General features: G+C 28.2%; 1 protein-coding gene across 1 annotated transcript; it reads right to left on the minus strand.

The window, feature by feature from the left end:
* Positions 1 to 599: 599 nt before the first annotated feature.
* On the minus strand, positions 600 to 13,867 carry LOC132949696 (G protein-activated inward rectifier potassium channel 4-like). The gene is made up of 6 exons (XM_061020706.1): positions 13,707 to 13,867; positions 11,356 to 11,443; positions 10,120 to 10,354; positions 7,440 to 7,702; positions 4,737 to 4,932; positions 600 to 840 (listed from the first exon to the last, which is right to left on the minus strand). Exons 3-6 carry the CDS (start codon positions 10,121 to 10,123, stop codon positions 755 to 757), a joined length of 549 nt encoding a protein of 182 aa, XP_060876689.1. The 5' UTR covers positions 10,124 to 10,354; positions 11,356 to 11,443; positions 13,707 to 13,867; the 3' UTR covers positions 600 to 754.
* Positions 13,868 to 20,948: the final 7,081 nt, after the last annotated feature.

Raw genomic sequence — 20,948 nt, forward strand, 5'->3', positions numbered from 1 at the left:
TGCGTTTGTGGCGTTGTGTTTAATATTTATTAAGCTAGAATTGAGTGCGTGAGGCTGATATAAACCTCGGAACAAGTAATTGACTTATTGTGTGAAAAAAAGTACAGAAATGTTAAGAATGTTGAAAGTTTAGTTTTTAAGCATTTTATTCAACTATTTTTTAATGAAAACACGATATTTATAGAACATCACCATTACAAAATTGCTATTTGGGGAATGCATATTAATCGCAGAGCCATAGCTCTCAACAATTATTTCTTACAAATTTCCAAAATTGTTTAGGATTCGTACAGAAATTAGATTTAGTGCGCATACAAGATTTAGCAACGAACTAACCGTGTTTACGGTATTGATTTGGAAGAAGTTAAGTAGTGAAAAGCATTCGGGGATACAGGGAACTCTCATACCAGAAACAGAGGTATAAACTAGACCATGTTCATCGTTTGACCATTTAACATTAGGTAAGTTGTAGTCACCACAAAATTCAAACAAATAATTAGTCTTAGCCAAAACCACGCTATCAACAGTCGATGTGTAAATCTCGTATGTTGATGGATTACAATTAGGAGGAAAAAATACACCACTAATTACATATTTAATATTATTACAAATAAAATATACAAATAACTGTTCAATATTTAGATCATTAACATGGACAAGTTGGGAGGGACATCTTTTTGGACACCACCACCTCGTTTACAATTGCTAGTAAAAAATTCTATCACATCTGTATACATTATAGTTCATAAATCCATTATAAAAAAGTATGGCAGTACTTTATTTCCTCTGCTATGTACGCTGCTTTCATTTTAATTTTGGTCCCAGTACGTTCATTTTTTCCTGTAAAATTAATAAATTTGAAAAAATTTAACTTTAAATTTAAGAAATTTTATAAATTCATTTTTTTTGTAGGTACTTTGAGGGCATTAAAAATCGTAACATCGCAAAGTTTGTTTATCTGTCTTATACATATTTTATATACGTGGTGTACCTTTATCCCTTCTTCAAATTAAAGGCAAGTATACATCCACCGTATTCACGTGTGGCTATACGCACTAAACATTTTGGTCCATCGGTCCGGATAATTTCGTTTTCGTGTTTTAATTGAAATAACTATAGTTTAGACGGGCGAGGGATGCTGTGTTAAAATCGGTATGTTATTTGCACGTGTTATCGCAAGAGGCGTCTATTGATACACAAAGGCAAGAGGTTTTTTTCGTTCGTTATAGTTTCCTGGAACGGTTCAGGAATAACGTAGAAAAGGAACAACCGATTATTATGTCATCGTTGGTCGGCCTTGATCGCGAAAATGAATACGCAGACGTCGATGATACCACATCTGATAAATTGGAACAGTTGTGTGGTGAGATTGAAGTGGTCTATAGGAACTTAAATAAATGTGCGCCAATGACAAAGTTAGGATAAATTATTTGCATTCGAGTGAATTCAACGGGAATCTGTCCCGGTGGAACCGTGTATTTTGACCCAGTTAAATTTTACCCCCCGGTAAATATTCACTAGCGAAATTTTACTGGGGTAAATATTCACTAGCGAAATTTTACCGGAGATAAATTTTCACGGCGGGGTTAAATATCCCAAGTGAATATTTACCACAAGTAAAGTTAAAAATCCGGTAAAAATTCACTAGATCAAATTCATATATATTTACACTATTAAAATGTTTTTATATGAATTAATCTTTTACGTTAACTTAACTAGGATTAAGGACTATTTCCCCAACCACCCCCCCTTCTCAAAATAAAAACAAAATAAAAAATACATTTTACCAATTTTTTTCTTTAGCTTTCGTTTGAAATGTTTTATGAAAATACTCATTTTATCTATATGTATACAATCAGTTAAGGTTTAAAAATCAATTAGTAGTATTATTATTACATTTTATAATTTAAAAACATTGTGCTTCAATAAAATAGTTGTTACATCATTTTCCACTGGAAAAATAAAAACAAAAAAGTAATTTATATATAACCTATTTACGTGGAGCCTTGTTTTAAATTTTCAATCCTTAGCCATAAAAGTTAAAAATTTTATACATTTTTAACTACAAAATAATTATTACATTTTAAATTTGATTAATGTTGTCAAAATTTGAACTTTAAATGCTTATAAAAAAAATTGTGCCTATGTATTTTTAATATTTTTCAACTGCTATTAGAACGATATATCAGGAGCCTTATATTAAATTTTCACCGTTTTTTTACCCAACAAATAAAAATTTATTGATATTTATAGAAAAAAAAACTAAAAAAATTGAAAACTGACAATGTCCGTAAACAGTTAAAAAAGAGTCAAAATATTTTCAACATTTTATGGTGTATAGAAAATGCTAATATAAACATTCAGTGAAATTTTCAAGTATCTACAGTCATTCGTTTTTTAATTACAATAAAATAAGAAAATTGTTACATGAGAAATATCGAGTAAATATCAAATGTTGTAAAAATATAAATTTCAGACGCTCATAAAAATTTAATTTAAGTTTCTTCTAGACATTTTTTTTTTGATAAAGGTAGACAAACTTATGAGTAATCTTATATTACATTTTCAAATCTTAGATTTAAAAAGAAAAATTTTTATGAATTCTCAAACCAAAATAGTTTGCTAATTTTCGTGATTTTTCTGTATTTTGTCAAAATTTGAACTTTAAATGCTTATAAATAAAAACTGTGACTAAAGGTTTTTAATTTTTTTCATCTGCCTTTGAAACAATAACCTAGGAGCCTTCTATTAAATTTTCAAGCTTTTTTACTCAACAGATAAAATTTTATTGATATTTATAGAAAAAAAATTGAAAACTTACAATGGCCGTAAACAGCTCAAAAAGAGTCAAAATATTTTGTAAATTGTATGGTGTATAGAAAATGCTAATATAAACATTCAGTCAAAATTTCATGTCCCTATGGTCATTTTTTTAGAGTTACACCAAAAACCAAAATCGATTTTCTCAAAAACAGATTTTGCGTAAAAATTCCCGTTTTTCCTTAATTTTTCTTTTGTTTTTCACGTCGCTTGTGAAAACTACTGGGAAATTTTTACTTTTGACCCCCCAAAGTACCAACTAGATTCACTTTCCTATCAGAAAAGTTACTATTGAAGAAAATCTAAGCACTTTTACTGTCCTAAAAGGTGATGACAGACACAAAAATAAAAAAAAAAAATAAAAAAAAAACACACATCATTGTAAAATCAATACATTCATCGCTTCACTCAGAATCTAAAACATTTATTCCATGAGCAACGAGGTCAACACAATGTTATATAGGTATTGTCACATTCAGTTGCATAGTCAGGGTGGTTTTGGGTGTTTAACCACCCCTACACCCACCACAATTGACATTTTTACTTCTAATAAATGTACAATGAAACCTCTAAATACCGGACACTCTCGATCACCGAAATTTAGAAGTGTCCGCTATTGAGAGGTGTCCGTTAAAGGGAGGTTTCACTGAATAGTTATTTTTAAGACAATACAATATAGACAAATACAATTAAGGAATACAAATAAGATAGAATAAAATATCAATTATACTGTTCTAAGAAGTTTAGTTAAATAGATAGTAAAACCTTAAATATAATCATACATACAGTAAGTATATTGAAAATTTCAATGACAAATAATAAGATACGTAATGGCGAAAAGTTTCAAATCTATGAATAATATATTTTGAATTACATATTTGGTAAAAGTATCAAGTACCGTAAAATCTCTCAATGGCGAATACCTCCAAATAGCGGACGAAATTTTGGTGACCGAGAGTTTCAGGTATTTAGAGGTTTCACCGTACCTATCTATATACAGTTTTTCGTTATTGCATTACAACAAAATAATAAAATCAATTTTGTATAAAACTTTTAGTTTTTCTATGTTTTTCAAAAAAAATATTGAAGTTGAAGATAAAAGCATTTTTTTTTATACAATAAAAAGTCTTTGGAAACCAAAGAAACAAAAATTATAAAACCCATTGTAAAGTCAATACATTAAACTATTTACGCTCAGAATCTAAAATGAAGACAATGACTAGATCTACGCGTATATTGTAAGTTAAATGTAGGTTCTTTTATTAGTTGTCTGTTAAAAGTAATTTACTAATTACAATTTTAATTTATTCTGTTAAGTTAAGTAAAAGATTAATGTATTAGATACCTACATTTTAAAATTGTTATTTTGTCTATCTTGTGAATATAAGACGAAGAATTCAAACATATAATAAATACGTAAACCAAACATATTATTTTCAAATATATAATATTTTATTTAGTCTAGTGAATTTTTACCCTGCAGGGGTAAATATTTGCTAGTGAAAATATCACTAGCGAAATTTTACTTGAGGTGAAATTTTACCTTTGGAGGGGTAAAATATACCTAGCAAAAATTTACCGGGGTAAAATATATCTAGGGAAATTTTACCGGGGGTAAAATATCACTGAGGTAAATTTTCGCGGTTACACCGGCATTATTGTCGTTTATTAGTACTTTTCACGAGAACGTCGCTGCGATTAAACCATTATTGGGTGTCGACGATTTGTCGGGTTGTTTATTGTTCTACATCGGCGCGCGTGTTTTAGATACAGATACTCGGCGCTTAATCGAAGAATATATATTATAAAATATTCTATACATATTAATATATTAAAGTGAATAAATATAGTGTATCATCAAGCTGACGGGAGGGGGATCAACGTTACCTCACTTCAGAAGTTATAAAAAAAATTACCTTGAAAACAGATGAATATTTCAAATTTTTTTTTAAAAATATCTTTATCATCTAATTTTATTAAATTCCATAATGGCGACGAATTGTTAATCTCATGCTTTATAGATATTGGCCATTCGTCATTTTCAATACCCATATCGATTTTGAGATTTTGACACACTGGTATTGGCATAACATTTTCAGCTGTGCTTTCCATCTAAACAAAATTTAATTATAGTTTTAGAGTATAACTAAATATTGGTTCTAAAACTTTTTTTAATTTAATTTAGTATACATAACAATATACCTATACATATTTTATAGGCACTATTGTTTAGTTGTTTAAGGTATTATTTTATTTTTAATAATTTAATTCGTACCAATGTGGTACCTAAAAGCTAAGTCTCTAAGATTGTGTGAGATTTTTGTAATAGATAGGTAGTTTATTAACCCACTTATATGGATGATTGAAAAAAAAACCTCTGGACAAATTGCAATAATAACAAGTTCAGAGAAATCAAGCAAACAATATTATACCATGGCCCTAAGCCCCCAACCATATGAGATGTCTAGAAGGGACGAGGTTATTTTTGTCCGTCTACGAATAAACCACACTCGCATGGCACACGGATACCTTATAGCCGAAAAAGACCCATCCTCGGCCCTACTCGAGGAACACTCATTACCGTCAAACAAGCACATACTTCTCGAATGTCACCAGTTCAATGAAATTTGCATCAAACAGGAATAACAACCAAAGACCGCCTATATATGAGATACTTGCACCCACTCCCGAGATGTTCAAAAAACCAATTACTTTCATGAACGAAACAGAACTGCGTCATCTTATTTAATAATATTAGGTACCTAAGAAAACAATGTACAAATATAATAGTAATTAAGTAGGTAATTAAATGTAAATGTAATTGAATATAGGGTAATGTAATACAAATTCAATCTATTTTTCCAATATGAAAAAAAAGTAACACTGGCTAATAACTTTGAAGTTGATGCCTTAAAAAAAAAAATACCAGCTTATATTATTTTATAAAACTAATATAGGTGCAAATCACCAGAGTTTTAACTATTAAGGGGCTTTATATATTTTAATATATTAAAATAATTAATTGCCTAAGCCTAACACTGGTGTGGCTGAGTTGCACTAATTACTGCAGCAAGTTACACCAAAATGGAGTTGAACAATCACAATTTTTTTAAGAGTTGTTATTTTTTACGGGCAACGAAGTGCGCGGGATCAGCTAGTATTATATATAAAGGTAATACTAAAGACATTAGAAAAAAGGGCCAGTGGGTACACAGAGTAGGACAGTAGGTGTCGAGTGGGTCAATGTAATGGATGACGTGTTAAATTTGAATTGAATGATATATCACTGCATACGAAAAACGATTCGGTTAGGATAATTTTTATACGCTACATTTAGAATCTAAAATTATGATCAAGGCTCGTGACTTGTAGCATTTGCATATTTGTTTTGAAAAGTCCTAGAAACACCTTAGTAAGTTCCAAATTTGTTCCAGATAACCAGGAAATAAAATACGAAGTTTTTTGTTGCATAATTTATGATACATTTTGTAGTGGTGTTTAATAATTCCTATAATTTAAGAAAATCAGAATGTTTCTATCACGCAAAATCTAACAAAAACAATAACCAGAAATTAATCCTTATAATGTAAAGCAGGCCGTAATGCGCATAGAGGATTGAAAGTGATTTTGTCAACTATGTTAATTGCTCTTTATGTTTTATCTAGCTCTTTAATATTAATAGAAATATTAAATTATTATATTAAATTAATGTCAATGTAATTAGTATTAGTATTTATTATTATTATCATCACTGATAATATAATACCAAGGCTGGGCATTAACGAGTTAAAAAGTTAAAGTTAAGTTAAAAAGTTAATTTAATTTTAACTTTTGAACTTAACTATAGTTACTTTTGGCTTTTCACTAACTTAAATGTTAACTTACTAAATTTCTTACCTAATTAACGTGAAATTACCGAGTTAATTTTTCATTTTAAGAAGTATTTATTTTGTTTTGAATTTTATTATATTTCACTATTTCAGTCTATTTCATTTTCATGTAAAAAATGTATCGTAAATTGTTTAAAGTTAAAAATTAAAATCATTCGAATCTAACTTACATGGAAAAACTGTATGAAGTATAAGCACTATATCCTATAATTTAATTTTGGCTTGGAAAAAATTAAGTACGCTAGCGTTTTATAAACAAATTAACTTTTCTTTAACTTAATAAAAAGTTAACAAAAAGTGTGTATTAACTTTTAACTTAACTGAGTTAACCTATAGTTAAATTAACTTTGAACTTTTTGTTATTGGTGCATATTAACTTAACTGATTTAAAAAAAAATCATTAACTTGCCCAGCCTTGTATAATACACACAATCAATCCCAGAGTAAATAATATGTATTTTAATATATACCTACCTTAATTTTAAATTTGTTATACCTACCTATTGATTTTATTTCTTATTAGTTAAGCACAACTTATTAATAACACCATTGATTAATGATTATAAATAGTATATACTATTATTATAGTAGATATTTATAATCAATGATAACACTTATATTTTAAGAAAATGTTAATATATTCAGGACTTCAATTTCCTGGTTGTCAAAGCTGCAATTTGAGATCAATAAAATAAACATACACAATATAATATAATATATAACACTCACATCCGCTACAAGTGTCATCATTGCGCGTTTTTCAAGTAGCCTTGATAATTTCTTGTCGAGAAGCCAGAATGTCAACCATAAAGACGTATCCTCCTCCTTATGTATACAAGCAATACGACTAAATGTAATAGTATTTTTCACTATTTGTCTATACAGTTTAGTAAAAATAACAGTGGTTGTAAAGCCGGTCATCATAAGACCGACTATAAACTGCATCTTAAATATAATATTAGGGCCGGTACATTCTTTGACTTTTTGGTAACCTAAAAATAAATAATTGTAAAAAAAAACATATTATAATTTGCTGATTATTATATCGGATTTCCAGGCGTAAGTGTGTGACACTTTAGCATCGTTATATTAGTATACGACCAACTTGTCATTGGATAAGTCACTGGTATTAGTTTTAGTGAGTAATATAGTGCGTTAACTATGGAGAATTCTTTAAAAATATATAATGTCAGAACGTGGGAAAGAGTTAGCTGTGGTTTCTTCACATAAATATCGTTTTATAAGAAAATGCAAAGACGAATTGTTAGAATGGATATGTTATAACAAAAGTTGTTATGCCAGAATTTTAACTGAATAAATCGTTTATCTGTAGCACAACTGAAGATAATTTAAATTATATGAGTTCTAACACAGAATATTTTTCAGACGGCACATTTCAATTCGCACTTAATTATTTTATGCAAATGTATACTACGTCCATTGTTTAATAAAAGATTGTATATTTCACCATAAGAATCTATTATAATCGAGGCACATAGAACTAAAACAGCAAAAGTGTTTTTAATTTTTATACAGGGCAGATAATTAAAGCTTTGATTATTTTTCAACATTTTTTTTTCTTATAAAATCCACTCCAAGGAAAATGTAATATATATTTTATTAATTTTATATAGTTCAGTAGAAATGAGACAAAACTAGGTAACCAAATTCCAACAAAAATAAAGGGTGGGTATTGGCTGGACGCATAAATCGACCAACTGGATTATGCTGACTATAGTTAGTAGAGCATAATAGAAAATGGAGCAATACAGCGGATTGGACGTGGACGGATAAACAACAGTTTATAAGGAAAAGGGTTTGAAGGAACCTTATGTAGTTATGCTGCTGTTTATTTTTATGAAACTATTAATAGGTGAAGCTTGGGTCATTAGCACCCCTTAAATCAAAATGATCGACCCCAAAAATAATAATAGAAATTTAAGTTTAAACCTACTATTTGTAAGTGGCTTATAATAAATTAACATTAAACATTTTTAATTTTATTAATATTAAATGTCTGCTTTTTAAATTATAATATATTTCCCATAAATCTTCATTCTTTAATAAATTGACAACATAATATTTATCAATATTGAGAATAGCTAAATCATAGAAAAAGTGTAGCAGCATAGGTCCCAGCTAAATATTTGCCTGATTGAAGAAAAAAATTTCCGTCACTTATTATAGGTACTAATATACAATATATGGAGGTGCAATGAAAAGATTTAAATCTTATCTCTCCTATGTCCCCCTAGTAAGTTACACATAACCCATAAGCATAAGATTCTAACTATTATGAATTAATAATTAAAATATTATTTTACACGTTACTTGTAAATTGTAATCAGTGTTGTGCCTTAACTAAATTATTTATCTAGATAACCTATTAATATTATCTCCATATCTTTATTTTATCTAGATAAAAAATAAAATTGACATCTAATTTTCATCTAGATAATTCACAAAATCCGTAACTAATATATGTAATAGGTTCAGGGTTGGGAGTTTATAGCTCTTAAAATTGCATAATTAATATGCGCTATAATATTACCTTAAATATCGCTAAATATGCAATAAAAACAACAAAATATGCAAAAGAACAAAAATTTATTAAATTATCACCAAAACATATCGTTATGTATGCGTTAAAAATATGCAATAAAATATCAAAATATGTAAAATAAATATGGAATAAGAGTCATGAGTGGCAGTTATAATATGAATATGAACTATAAGATGTTACCAAAAGTTTATATTTTATAAGGACCGTGGTATAGATTTCAGTATAAATAATAACTATTATATTAAAACAAAATAACAATAAAAAAAATTTAATCGGCAAAGGTAATGTACTATGCAGGAATCTATCATCCATCCAACAATCAGATTATTCTACAAAAACAATTGCATGAAGTAAAAATGTTTACGTGTCATGCAAAAAGGTTATAATATGAATATAAGATGTAACCAAAAGTTTACGTTTTGTAAGGACCGTATGGTACGAGGTATAGATTTCAGTGTCCGGTTGTGCAGGAGATAAACGCGTGATATGCGCGCCCAGCACTTTTGGGGTATTGAATTTTACCACCCAGCACTTTTGAGGATTTTCACTTTACCACCCGGCACTATGGGGATTCCCACTTTACCGTCCGAAGAAGGTTGCTTACCAACGCTTTAACTGTCATCGAAAACTAAAATTTCGGTGCAGGTGTGACAAAAAAAATAATTATTATGCAACTATACAAAGCGTTAGGTAGGTAACCTAGCTACCTAGTACCTACTATGTTTTACTATAAAAAAAAAGGTTAGGTTAGGTTAGGTTATAAAAACAATTACAATTATAAAATATTATTAATATTAATTAAAATTAATATTATTTATAAAAAATGAATAAATATTCGTTACTTACTCATAAAATACTGAGATTTTACGCTAAGTATTATAGATGAAGTTATTGAAGTAACACCACGAAAACATGTTGTGTTAACTGCAAGGTTGTTCCCTGTTAAAGTACTTATATCGCCATTCAGGTATAAAACAGTAGTCAATAAACTGGAAAAAATGACCACTTTTATAATGTGTGTACAAATAGCTCCCAACGTTAATTGTATCCATGATCCATTGACACGGCCTTCAAAGTAACTCTAAAATATTAAAAATTCTTAAATAATTAACGGCAATATATTGCTTACACCAGCGGCGTCCGCAGGGGGGAGGCTAACAGGCTGAAGCCCCCTCCCCCCATTGCTCATATCATTATTACTTTAAAAAAAAATATTTATCAAGTTTCAACTGTCAACTACAGCAAGTAAGACGTAAATCTCATATACGTCTTACTAGAGTGAATTCATTTTTGAAAAAACATTGTATTTGCATACCAATTTTCCTAAAATTATCTGTAATTTTTCGGTAAAAGTATGAACTATCATAACGGAGCGACTTTCGAACAATTTATCGAATGATTTGTTTATAATTTCTGTAAATTAAATAGTAAATAAAAATGTATGGTATACCTATTTAAAAAAAAATAATTTAGAAATTTAGAATTTTGTTTTTTAATACATGTTTTGATAATAAATTATGTAGATAATTTCATTATGTGTAATAATAAAATAAAATAGTAATGTATAAAAAGTAATTAATGTATTACTTTAATAATAACAAATTTGATTATATCATGGTGTTTAGAAGGAAAAAATACGTGAAATTGAAATTAAAAAAATCACATTTAGTAAATTAATTAATATTTTTTTTAATTATACCTAGCTCTAATTTTATCAATTTTGAGTTTAGAATACAAGTTGGTAGATCAAAACTACTTTAAAAAAACGTGCAATCCAAAAACGATATTCAAAATAGGGGTTGCCATTCAAAAATGAAGTTGTGTTGCACATGCGCAAGATACATGAGTTAAAAAAATGTCAAGTCATAAAAATGTATGATCCATTAGTCTAGTTTAATGTCCCGCAAACAGAATTGAAAAATATTTACAGGTTAATCAGTGATAAAGTGTACCCTGTTTCCGTGGACACACGGAACATATAGGTACAATGATATTCATAAATAAATAATGATATTTCATCATTGAATTCAAATTTAATACCATCCATTATACGCGCAGAGAGAGACATCCATGTGCACTTACCAGCGTTGTATTCACACTTTTGTCAACAACATGGAAATTGTCATTTTTAAATTGGATTTTATACTGAGGTTGAGTTTCTTCTCTGTACCTATAAATTACATAAATAGTGTTCATTAAACATTTTAAAATAAAACGTGTAGGCTTAGGGTAAACCATAAACGGAAAAAATCTTCGGATGCAAAACATCCAGGAAATAACTTCTAGTTTAAAATATAATAATAGCCACGCATTATAATATTAATGGTCAACAAACAAGAGTGATTGTCATCATTAATGATGATCTTTATTATGTTTAGGTATTATAAATTATAATATATATATATTATTCAATTATTGTATATTATAATATTATGTCTTTTTATGGTTAAAAAAGAGTGTGAAATGATCCACAAGCATTTGTGGATTTAGTAAATTCTCACTTATTTATTGCCACATCTCAAAAACTACAAAACTTACCTAAATACTTGAAATTTGGAATAGTGGTTCCACTAATGATCTAAATGTGCAATAAGAAAGGATTTTCCGATAGGTATTCACATTTAATATAGATGTGGTCAAACGTCAAACAGAGATCTTGAGATTCACGGTGAAAATGAAACTTTTTTTTATGTTTAAATGTTATAGCTATTAGTTGCAGATTATATTAGTAATACTAAAAATAAGTATTATTATTTTTTTGTATGTAAATGGTTGCCATTGGTTACTCAGGCAGACCAGGTACAAGCATATATGCATCAAATTGTCGCACTTATGACCTCGAATATAGAAACTATATCTTGAAACCAAATGTATGTGTGTAGCTAATATACTCAAAAACTACTTAATTTAATTTAACGAAAAAAAAAAGGTAAGTTACATCCAGGATTTATGTTTTAAGTACAATAACAGAAGTCTGAAATTATCACTCACAATAAATTATAGTAAAAAATGCAATAAGAAAATATTACTTTGATACCATAGGGAAATATAGAATAATGAAACACCAATAGATAGGTATACTAGGTATAATATTATAATATTTATTAATATAATTTTATTAGTCTAAAATAACAACAATTTCCGTTATAACTGCTCGGAAAAGTGGACAAATCAATTAATCTAAACCTTCAAAACATTTACCACACAAACAGACATGGTTACATGGTCTTATAGTACAATGTTTGATCTGGTACTCATGCATGCCACACACACCACTATTACTCTCATGTTTTCAACTGAAAAATAATTTGTAAGTTTAAAGTAGGTATTATAATATATCATATATTACTTATTTGTTTATACATTAATTTATATAAATGGTAAAATAGAATAAGGGAAAATGGCTTATAAGCTATGTACATAAGTCATAATATGACAATGCATATGTCTTCTAATAAAATTTCCTTGGGTGTCCTTCACCTAATAATATAGTTATTATTCATTAAACATATTTATGTTATCATTTATATAATACTTCCTCAATTTATCTGGCATAACACTTTAAAGTTAAATATAATTTATAACTAATAATATTTGAAAAATTACAAACAGACAAACTGTGCACAATTTTAGAAATTAGTAGAGACAATTTAATTTATAAATCTGGAACTTATTAATTATATGTAAATGTATTCTTTTTAAATATTAAATAATATTTAACAGAATAAGCAGCAGTCTATTACTGTGGGTAAAATTGTAGAATATTGGCATAACATTTTAGACCAATGGTTCTAGAATAAACTATATATTTATCATTTTTATCTTATGTAAAAAATTGTTTTAAAAAATGTTTCATTACCAATATTGTCCACCACGTACGGTACAATTTCATTATCTAGCTCTAAAACAACTAAAACATAGATATATAACAAAGTAAATTACATAAGAATTTTAAATTACCCATTGATAACTAAATAATATTTCAATACCTAACCTATCGGTATTCGGAAAAAAAAGCTCCGGAAAAAAAGCCCTGGAAAAAAAGCACCGATATCAAAATACAGTAAAAAAAGCCCCACCTATAGGAAAAAAAAGCCCCGTACTAACTAAATACATAACGCATTTTCATTACAGTGTACATTTTATAATTTAATATTTGTATATAGGTAACCTAACCATTTTTGGACATAGGTATATTCTATAACGTAGAAATAAGATAATTATAAATACGACTCCTGTCGATAGTTATATTAAAATAGTAAAAGTTAGAGTAGTAAAATTACGCTATTACCTTCCTCCAGGTGTTCGGAGGGCTCTCGAGATCGTGTATTCGAGAATTAGATCAAATACACCGTACAATATAATTTTATGGAAAAAAGCACATAGAATGTGTTAACTGCAATCAACATAAAATATTATATTATATGCCTTACCTGATTCGCAGTTGTTTGTAGATAATATTGTAGGAGTTTTAGGTTTTAGATAAAACAAAGTAATACTTCAAATACACAAATTGAATTAAAGAACGCACTGATTATTGCTCGCATAAGGAGTCCAGTTTTCGCTCGTTGAAATCGGTTTCTTTTGGACTAGAGAGGTTGTTACTCTGGCGGTTGGTGCTCATGCACTGATTTAAGGGACGGACGCGAGGATGCTGACCAGAGAGTGGTGGGTGGCTTTGTCACTAACTTATCGTGGGCCTGGGAACTAGATTATTCTTTGGCGTCAGCATAAAATAAAGTCACACACATGACACATCCTACGTAATATCGTTATGAGTGCGTGTCGATATCTTAGTTGTCGTTGTTAATGGTTTTATTTGATGCGACCGATTTCTACAAGCGACAGTCTGGCCGTTGTTTATTATTCTGTAAAATTTTAGTTTATTATAATTTATAATGGTGTGTGAGCATATCATTACAAAGTATTGTCATTTTTAAATTTCCTATTACAAAAAAAAATGTATGAAAAGTGTGAGAGTTAACTCATTAAATTATCATACATAATGCTTTCAAAGTGTTATAATTAACAAATAATATATATTAATTATTAATTAATATATTTATTTTAAATACAATTCATAATATGTGGATATTGAGGTTAATACTAGTATTCATATTACCTATGTGTTACCAAAATCACAGATATAACATACGTATGATATACGTAAATATGTATTTTATGTCTGTGACCAAAATGTATTTATTTTGAATACCTTTTTATAAGCATTTATTACTCAGTTGTACCCATAGAAAAGAGATTGTACCTATCGGCTATCACCATTGTTTTTATAATATATTCATAGTGTTTATAGTATATTATAAAATCAATGCTATTACCTATATATTTAATATTATTATACGATAATATAAACGAGATCCTGGGGATAGAAATATATCTACCTATATGCTAAATGGTTGATATGATTTATATGGTCATCCTAGATCAGGGCTTTTTTTCTTTAGACTTTAAGCGTTTATGAAAAAACTTTAAATACTTAAATTTTAATTTCAAAAGTATATTAAAAAATTAATTTACTAAACATTTTAATAATTTATCTGTGTGAAATAGTACATGTAATTTTAGTATAGTAAATATAGTAAATATTAGGTATAAACTAATTATATTTATATTTAGAAAAAAACAATTAATAATTTTGATTAAGAGAGCATTGATAGTTTCACATTAAATTTAGGGAGCCTCATGACAAAAAAATTTGAGAAGCACTGTACTAGATTATACTGTAAAATATCTAAATATATATAACTAGCTGTCTCGGTAAACGATCATGTTTGTTATGTTGCATTTAAATTTAAAAACTTTATATACATTTTCACTGTTTATTTTTCTAACATAATTTGCAGTTATTGAAGAAATATATAAACAACATTTTTGACAAAGGTTAGTTGATCAATACACAGTCAAATGTTAACCAAATATATCATAACGCATAATTATGTCAAAACAAGAATGATATTCACTTACAAAAGAAAAAAAAAAGGTGGATAAGTGGATGTCGCTCTGCTGTACAGTAGGTTACAAGTGGGTCACTGTAATGTGGATGGTGTTAAATTTGAATTCAATGATATAATATCATTGTATAAGAAAAACGATTCTGAGCGAAAACGGTCAGTCAGCCTATGATATTACTAAGTATATTTGATGATATTATTGTGAATAAAGTAATTTATATATAACCTATTTACGTGGAGCCTTGTTTTAAATTTTCAATCCTTAGCCATAAAAGTTAAACATTTTATATATTTTTAACTACAAAATGATTATTAAATTTTATATTTGAAATTACCTAGTAATAATATTTTCGTATAGTTAAATAATTATAAAGTATAAACTATAAAGTATAATAGCCGATAAGCAGAAGATTTTTACATATTATATATTTTGTTATTAACTTAAGGGGCCTCGCTACTATCATTATTTAAGGGGCAACATTTAGGCAATTTCTAATTTAGTCATTGCCGACCGGGATCCATGTGTTAGTTGTAAATGATTTATGATTATTAGTGTGAGTGAAATTACATGCGGGTATCCTAACTCGTACACGCATGGATTGTCAATCACTCGATAGCCATATCAATTTCACTACACGAATTTTACAAAAACATACATTTGTTTTGACAAAATTAAAGTTAGTTAACGTTGGCTGATTTTGATTCTGAAAAATATTTGAATTAAGCAGAAAAATGTCTGTAGATAGTACGAAACATTTTCCGTTTTTATTAGTAATTTTAATTTTAACGATGATTCGAAAAAGTTGATATTTTTAAGTTTTCAATTACAATTCACAATAATATAAAATTTAGTTTTAATTTATTTTTTTTTTAAGTGCTTCGTAGGATCTATAGACAATTTTCTGGTGAATTCAGATTTTTTTTCAGAATCAAAATCGGACAACGTTAACTAACTTTAATTTTGTTAATACTTTAGGTCTTTTCAGCTAAAATTAAAGGCAGTAGCGAGGCCCCTTAAGGGGACGTCTCACCCGGATGTGTTGTCACCGTCTTACTACACACCACGATTTAAGATATACCTTATATCTTAAATCGTGCTACACATAGCAAATTTTCGTTTGCTTGTTTCAATAGGGTATTGTCAGTTTTGATATTAGAGTGAAACGACTATTATCAAACTTTTAGGTAACAACATTATCTGTGCTCTCTCGTTAGTTTTTTACGATATTTTAATTTTTAAGTAATTTATGAACATTTTAGAATATGAATACTTTACATACCCATAACTCACTTAAAAATTAAAATGTAAATAATGTAAAATGTAATTAAAATGTAATAAAAAGGTTGTCTAGATAATAATCTTACCTTTAGATTTTATAAGAGGTCAATTTACTCAAATTTTTAAATTAACGGAGCTACATTTGTTTTGCTGAGCGAAAAAATTTGCTATGTTATGTACTTGTAAGACGGAGTCAACACATGCGGATATCACGTCCTCTTAAAAGTGAATAGTCTTATAAGTTATAATATACCTATTATACCTAATATTATAGCTTATGTACTAGACAAATGAAGACATGGGAGCAACAACAAGAAGACATCACCAATTAATAAATTGTCTGTTTGTATACGTTATATGTAGCAAACACTTACCCCTATTATAGCCTACAGTGGCTAGTAACCAATTATCAGAATAAAATTTGTATGATTTCAAAACCAAAAAATAAAACTCGGAATCGGAGATGCGACTATGCGAGAGATGTCTAATTATTTATAAATTATAATATATATTATGTATTATACAGTATGTATATATATTATGAAATTATTCGCGTAATAAATTAAATATTTTTAGTGTAAAAACAAGTCATCTCCATATTTTATAATATGATATCTTTGTATTTAACATTCAGATTTTTTCTGGTTATTGCACCAAATGACGCAATTTGTTTTCTTAATAATTTATTAATGACAATTTAATGTGCAATAAAAAACTAATTTTGACCAAAATATGGAGATGTCCTATTGTTGCCATAGGCGCAACTAGGGTTAAAATTCTGGGGGGGGCTTACAAAACTATTTATTTAAAATAACCCATAGGGGGATTATATCTAAATTAATAAGGGATATTTTGGAGGGGCTAAACATAAGTCGGGGTGGGGGGGGGCTAGTTGACCTAATAAAATTGTTGCTCTGAGTTCTTCAAATTATATATATCTAATATATTATTGTTATCAAGTAGTAAAATGGTTAGGTGAGGTACTGGTAATGATAATAGGTAAAAAGACTTTAACATATTATGTTTACATTTTTTTGGAATATAATTGCCTTTGTGCGGAAAGTATTCCATTTTTTTATAGGCATATGGATTGCTTTAACCTATGGCTCACATCAAAAAGTACTGAGTCTATGTAGATGTGTACTGTAGTGGACAGTGTATTACTATTTAATATTTACTGGTTTTTCTTAATCATTAATATAATATTAATAAAAAGAGTTATTTAGGTATACACTTTATTATTATAATTAATAAGATATGTGTTAAAAAACGTTTCTAATTTTTCTAAACTTTCTATAACTTATAAGATAGTAGAATTTTTGTAAAAGGTAGTAGTATGTATTTTTTTGTTCACAGCCAGCTCTTCCACGGTACCTACCTAACTAAAATGTTTCAAGCGGGAATGTCTCCCTTAGAGCACTCCGATTTACCGCGTGATACAATACGGTGATTACACACTCATTGTCCACCAAATTTCCGCTTACATAAAAATATTTAACGTGTACACACCAAATTAATTTTACCTTATATAGTTATTATAAAACTGAAATAATTATTTCAAGAAAAGCACACAAAATAATTGAATTAACTTTTATAATTGTTATAATTCATTTTTCATCTCAATCATCTAAATTAATGATTTATAAGCTTTTAAAAAAGCTATAAATAATGGACATAAGGCATTCTAAATGAGTTTACTAAACATTGATCCATTTTGAAAATTGTTGACTAAATGTGCATTTTTGAATGGCTTTTAGTCATAGCTATATTGTTAAAAGTTACCCAACTTCGTAATTTTTTTCTACTTATATAATATACAAATGACATGTCCCGACGCCTCTAAGGCTAAACAAGAATGGGAAACGTAGTTGTTGCCGTCCGTTTGCGGATGAGATGACTGATTAATCATTCTCACATGACAAACATAGGATAAATATACTTGGGTAAATGTATAGTTTATCGCAAGGAAATTTGAGAAAGGTGAATATTTTCAGAAGTACATTTCTAGAACCCAGTTATTTCCAGTTACAAAATACAAACCAAAACTGAATATAATTAATATCATGATAAGAAAATTCCTTTTATCAATCGATGATAGTGAATTTTTTCGTGAACCGTATATAAACGGTGAAGTCGAAATATGATAGTATAATTTTTGCATTTAGTGACCAAACTATATACTCAAAGACGACGTCTAAGACCCTCAGAGTCGATATCCTCTATTCTCCTTAGTCAGTTTACCTACTAGTAACACAAATTTATAATATTGTGTGTCATAAATATATAATTTTGTGTATGTTGTCGAGTAATCCTTTGAGCTGTATAAAATAGTTAGATCTGTGTATTTTAATTGAGATATTTTTCTAAATGTGTGATCATAAGCTTACTATGGTCTCATCTGAAGGAATTTAACTATCGAAATAATTATTATAGGAATTACAATTTTGTAGTAGTAATTGACGAGTGATGGCGGAGGTGAAAATACTTTTTAGGGTGCATGGATTGGAATGTTTAAATGCTTCTACGTAATTGCGACTATGTATTTTGTAAGTATGACTTTTGTGTCTTAATATATTGATATGTACCTAAGCTGTATAATATGTTTGGTTGTGTGTGTGTGTGTGTGATGTTGTATGTATGAATATATGTACATAAACTAAATATATATGAATACTGTATATACATATATTTTAATAATACTTTAATTTTATAATATGTTTGGGTGTTTGTGATACCTGATGAATGGTGTATGTATGTATATAATATGTGACTATGTAAGTATCTAAATATGTATGAACTATCCTATGGGTATATGAGTGTATGTGTGTTGCTCAGGGCCATATTTACCATAAGGCAGGATTGGCAACTGCCTATGGCCCCCGTAATTAGAGGGCCTCAGATTTTTTTGAACATTATTATTTTTTTTAGTGTATTACTTTCATCGTATAAAATAAATATAAGAAACATATTATAATATTTCAAAAAAAATAAATAATTTATCCAGCGTAAAATGTAAATGTAAATAAATAAAAGTCTATTTTTCATAAGAAAGAATATTAATAACTTAGGTTTACTATCAATAGAAAGCGATCTTACATCTTCTTTAAACTTCATGACATAATAAATTAATTTGCTTTAAAAAAAGCAAGAAAAGTAATATTATAAAATAGCTTATTAATTATTTCTATTATAAATATAAAAATGTATTGCTTAATAAATAATATAAAAAAAAATAAATTTTTAAATTTTGTTTTCAATATCAATAATAAATATATATATATTAATTAATAAATAATAGGTACAAGAAATCTGTAGCCTGTAGAGATAAAAAATGTATAACATTATAATTATGTTTGTGAAAATGTATAAGTAAATACTAAATTGATATAAATTATTATTTTGTTTTATACAACTCATTTGTGGAGGGGGGGCTATAAACGCTACTGTTGACAAGGGGCCACGTTTTTTATTTTGCCTAAGGCCACAAAATTCCTAAATCAGGCCCTGGTGTTGCAAGAGAAATGTATGAACGAAACTCATCAACATCATCTGTAAACGATTAAACGATTGACCATATATACATATATATATATTATAAATATTTCTGTATGGTGTCGTGGAGAGGAATGTGTGAATGCAAGCGAATGTAATATGTATCTATATTTCAACGTGTATATTTTGAAAATAAATATTTTGACAAGTTTATGTCTGTGTGTGTGTGTGTGTTTGAGATTTATTCTCATGTATAACGTATGCTTAGCGAGATGTTATTCGAATTTGATTATATATAATATTTTTGTATGTATGTATGTATGTATCTATGCATGCATGCGTGTATGTATGATAAGGTATATAATATATATGGCCTCATATGGCCATATGCCTTTATATGGCTCATATACAGTGGCGGATTTAAGGGGGGCGAAGGGCCTCGCCCCTTCCCCCCATTGGCATAAATTAGGTTTTATTATTTTTTATTATTGATTTTTATAATTTAATCTTTTTTATTGTTTCGCTCAAACACATTATATTATAATTTAAGAAATATTAACGCAGACGGCAGACCGGCTATTTTTACCATGTAACGTTCCTACTGGCTATCGCTATCTTATCTTATTTTATTTGTCATACGATTCTCACTAATCCATTTCTATATTGCTATTATCGTTTTAAAATGTTAGTAATTTTACAGTCGTCGTGTCACTCGTGTGTAATTCGTATTTCGTGCTGTTGTCCGTAGTGTTTTCGTTTCTAGTTTCGTGTTCAATTATTCTGTTTTAAAATGTCACAAAAACGACAAAGTAAAATAAACTTTTTTTTTAAAAAGTTGAAAACAAGTGACGAAAATAATCCGCCACAGTCAGAGCCAGCTACATTTTCTGATTCGTGTGTAGTCGATTTTAACAGTCAATATGATATCGCAA

Source organism: Metopolophium dirhodum, chromosome 7, assembly GCF_019925205.1.
Source record: "Metopolophium dirhodum isolate CAU chromosome 7, ASM1992520v1, whole genome shotgun sequence".
NCBI lineage: Eukaryota > Metazoa > Arthropoda > Insecta > Hemiptera > Aphididae > Metopolophium > Metopolophium dirhodum.

What these genes read in the sequence shown, in the direction of transcription:
- LOC132949696 (XM_061020706.1), bottom strand. An exon ending in TGATGACACTTGTAGCGGAT is followed by an intron (nt 4,933 to 7,439) that starts GTGAGTGTTATA and finishes AATTTTGTTTAG; the next exon opens with ATGGAAAGCACAGCTGAAAA. An exon ending in AATATTCATCTGTTTTCAAG is followed by an intron (nt 841 to 4,736) that starts GTAATTTTTTTT and finishes TTAATTTTACAG; the next exon opens with GAAAAAATGAACGTACTGGG.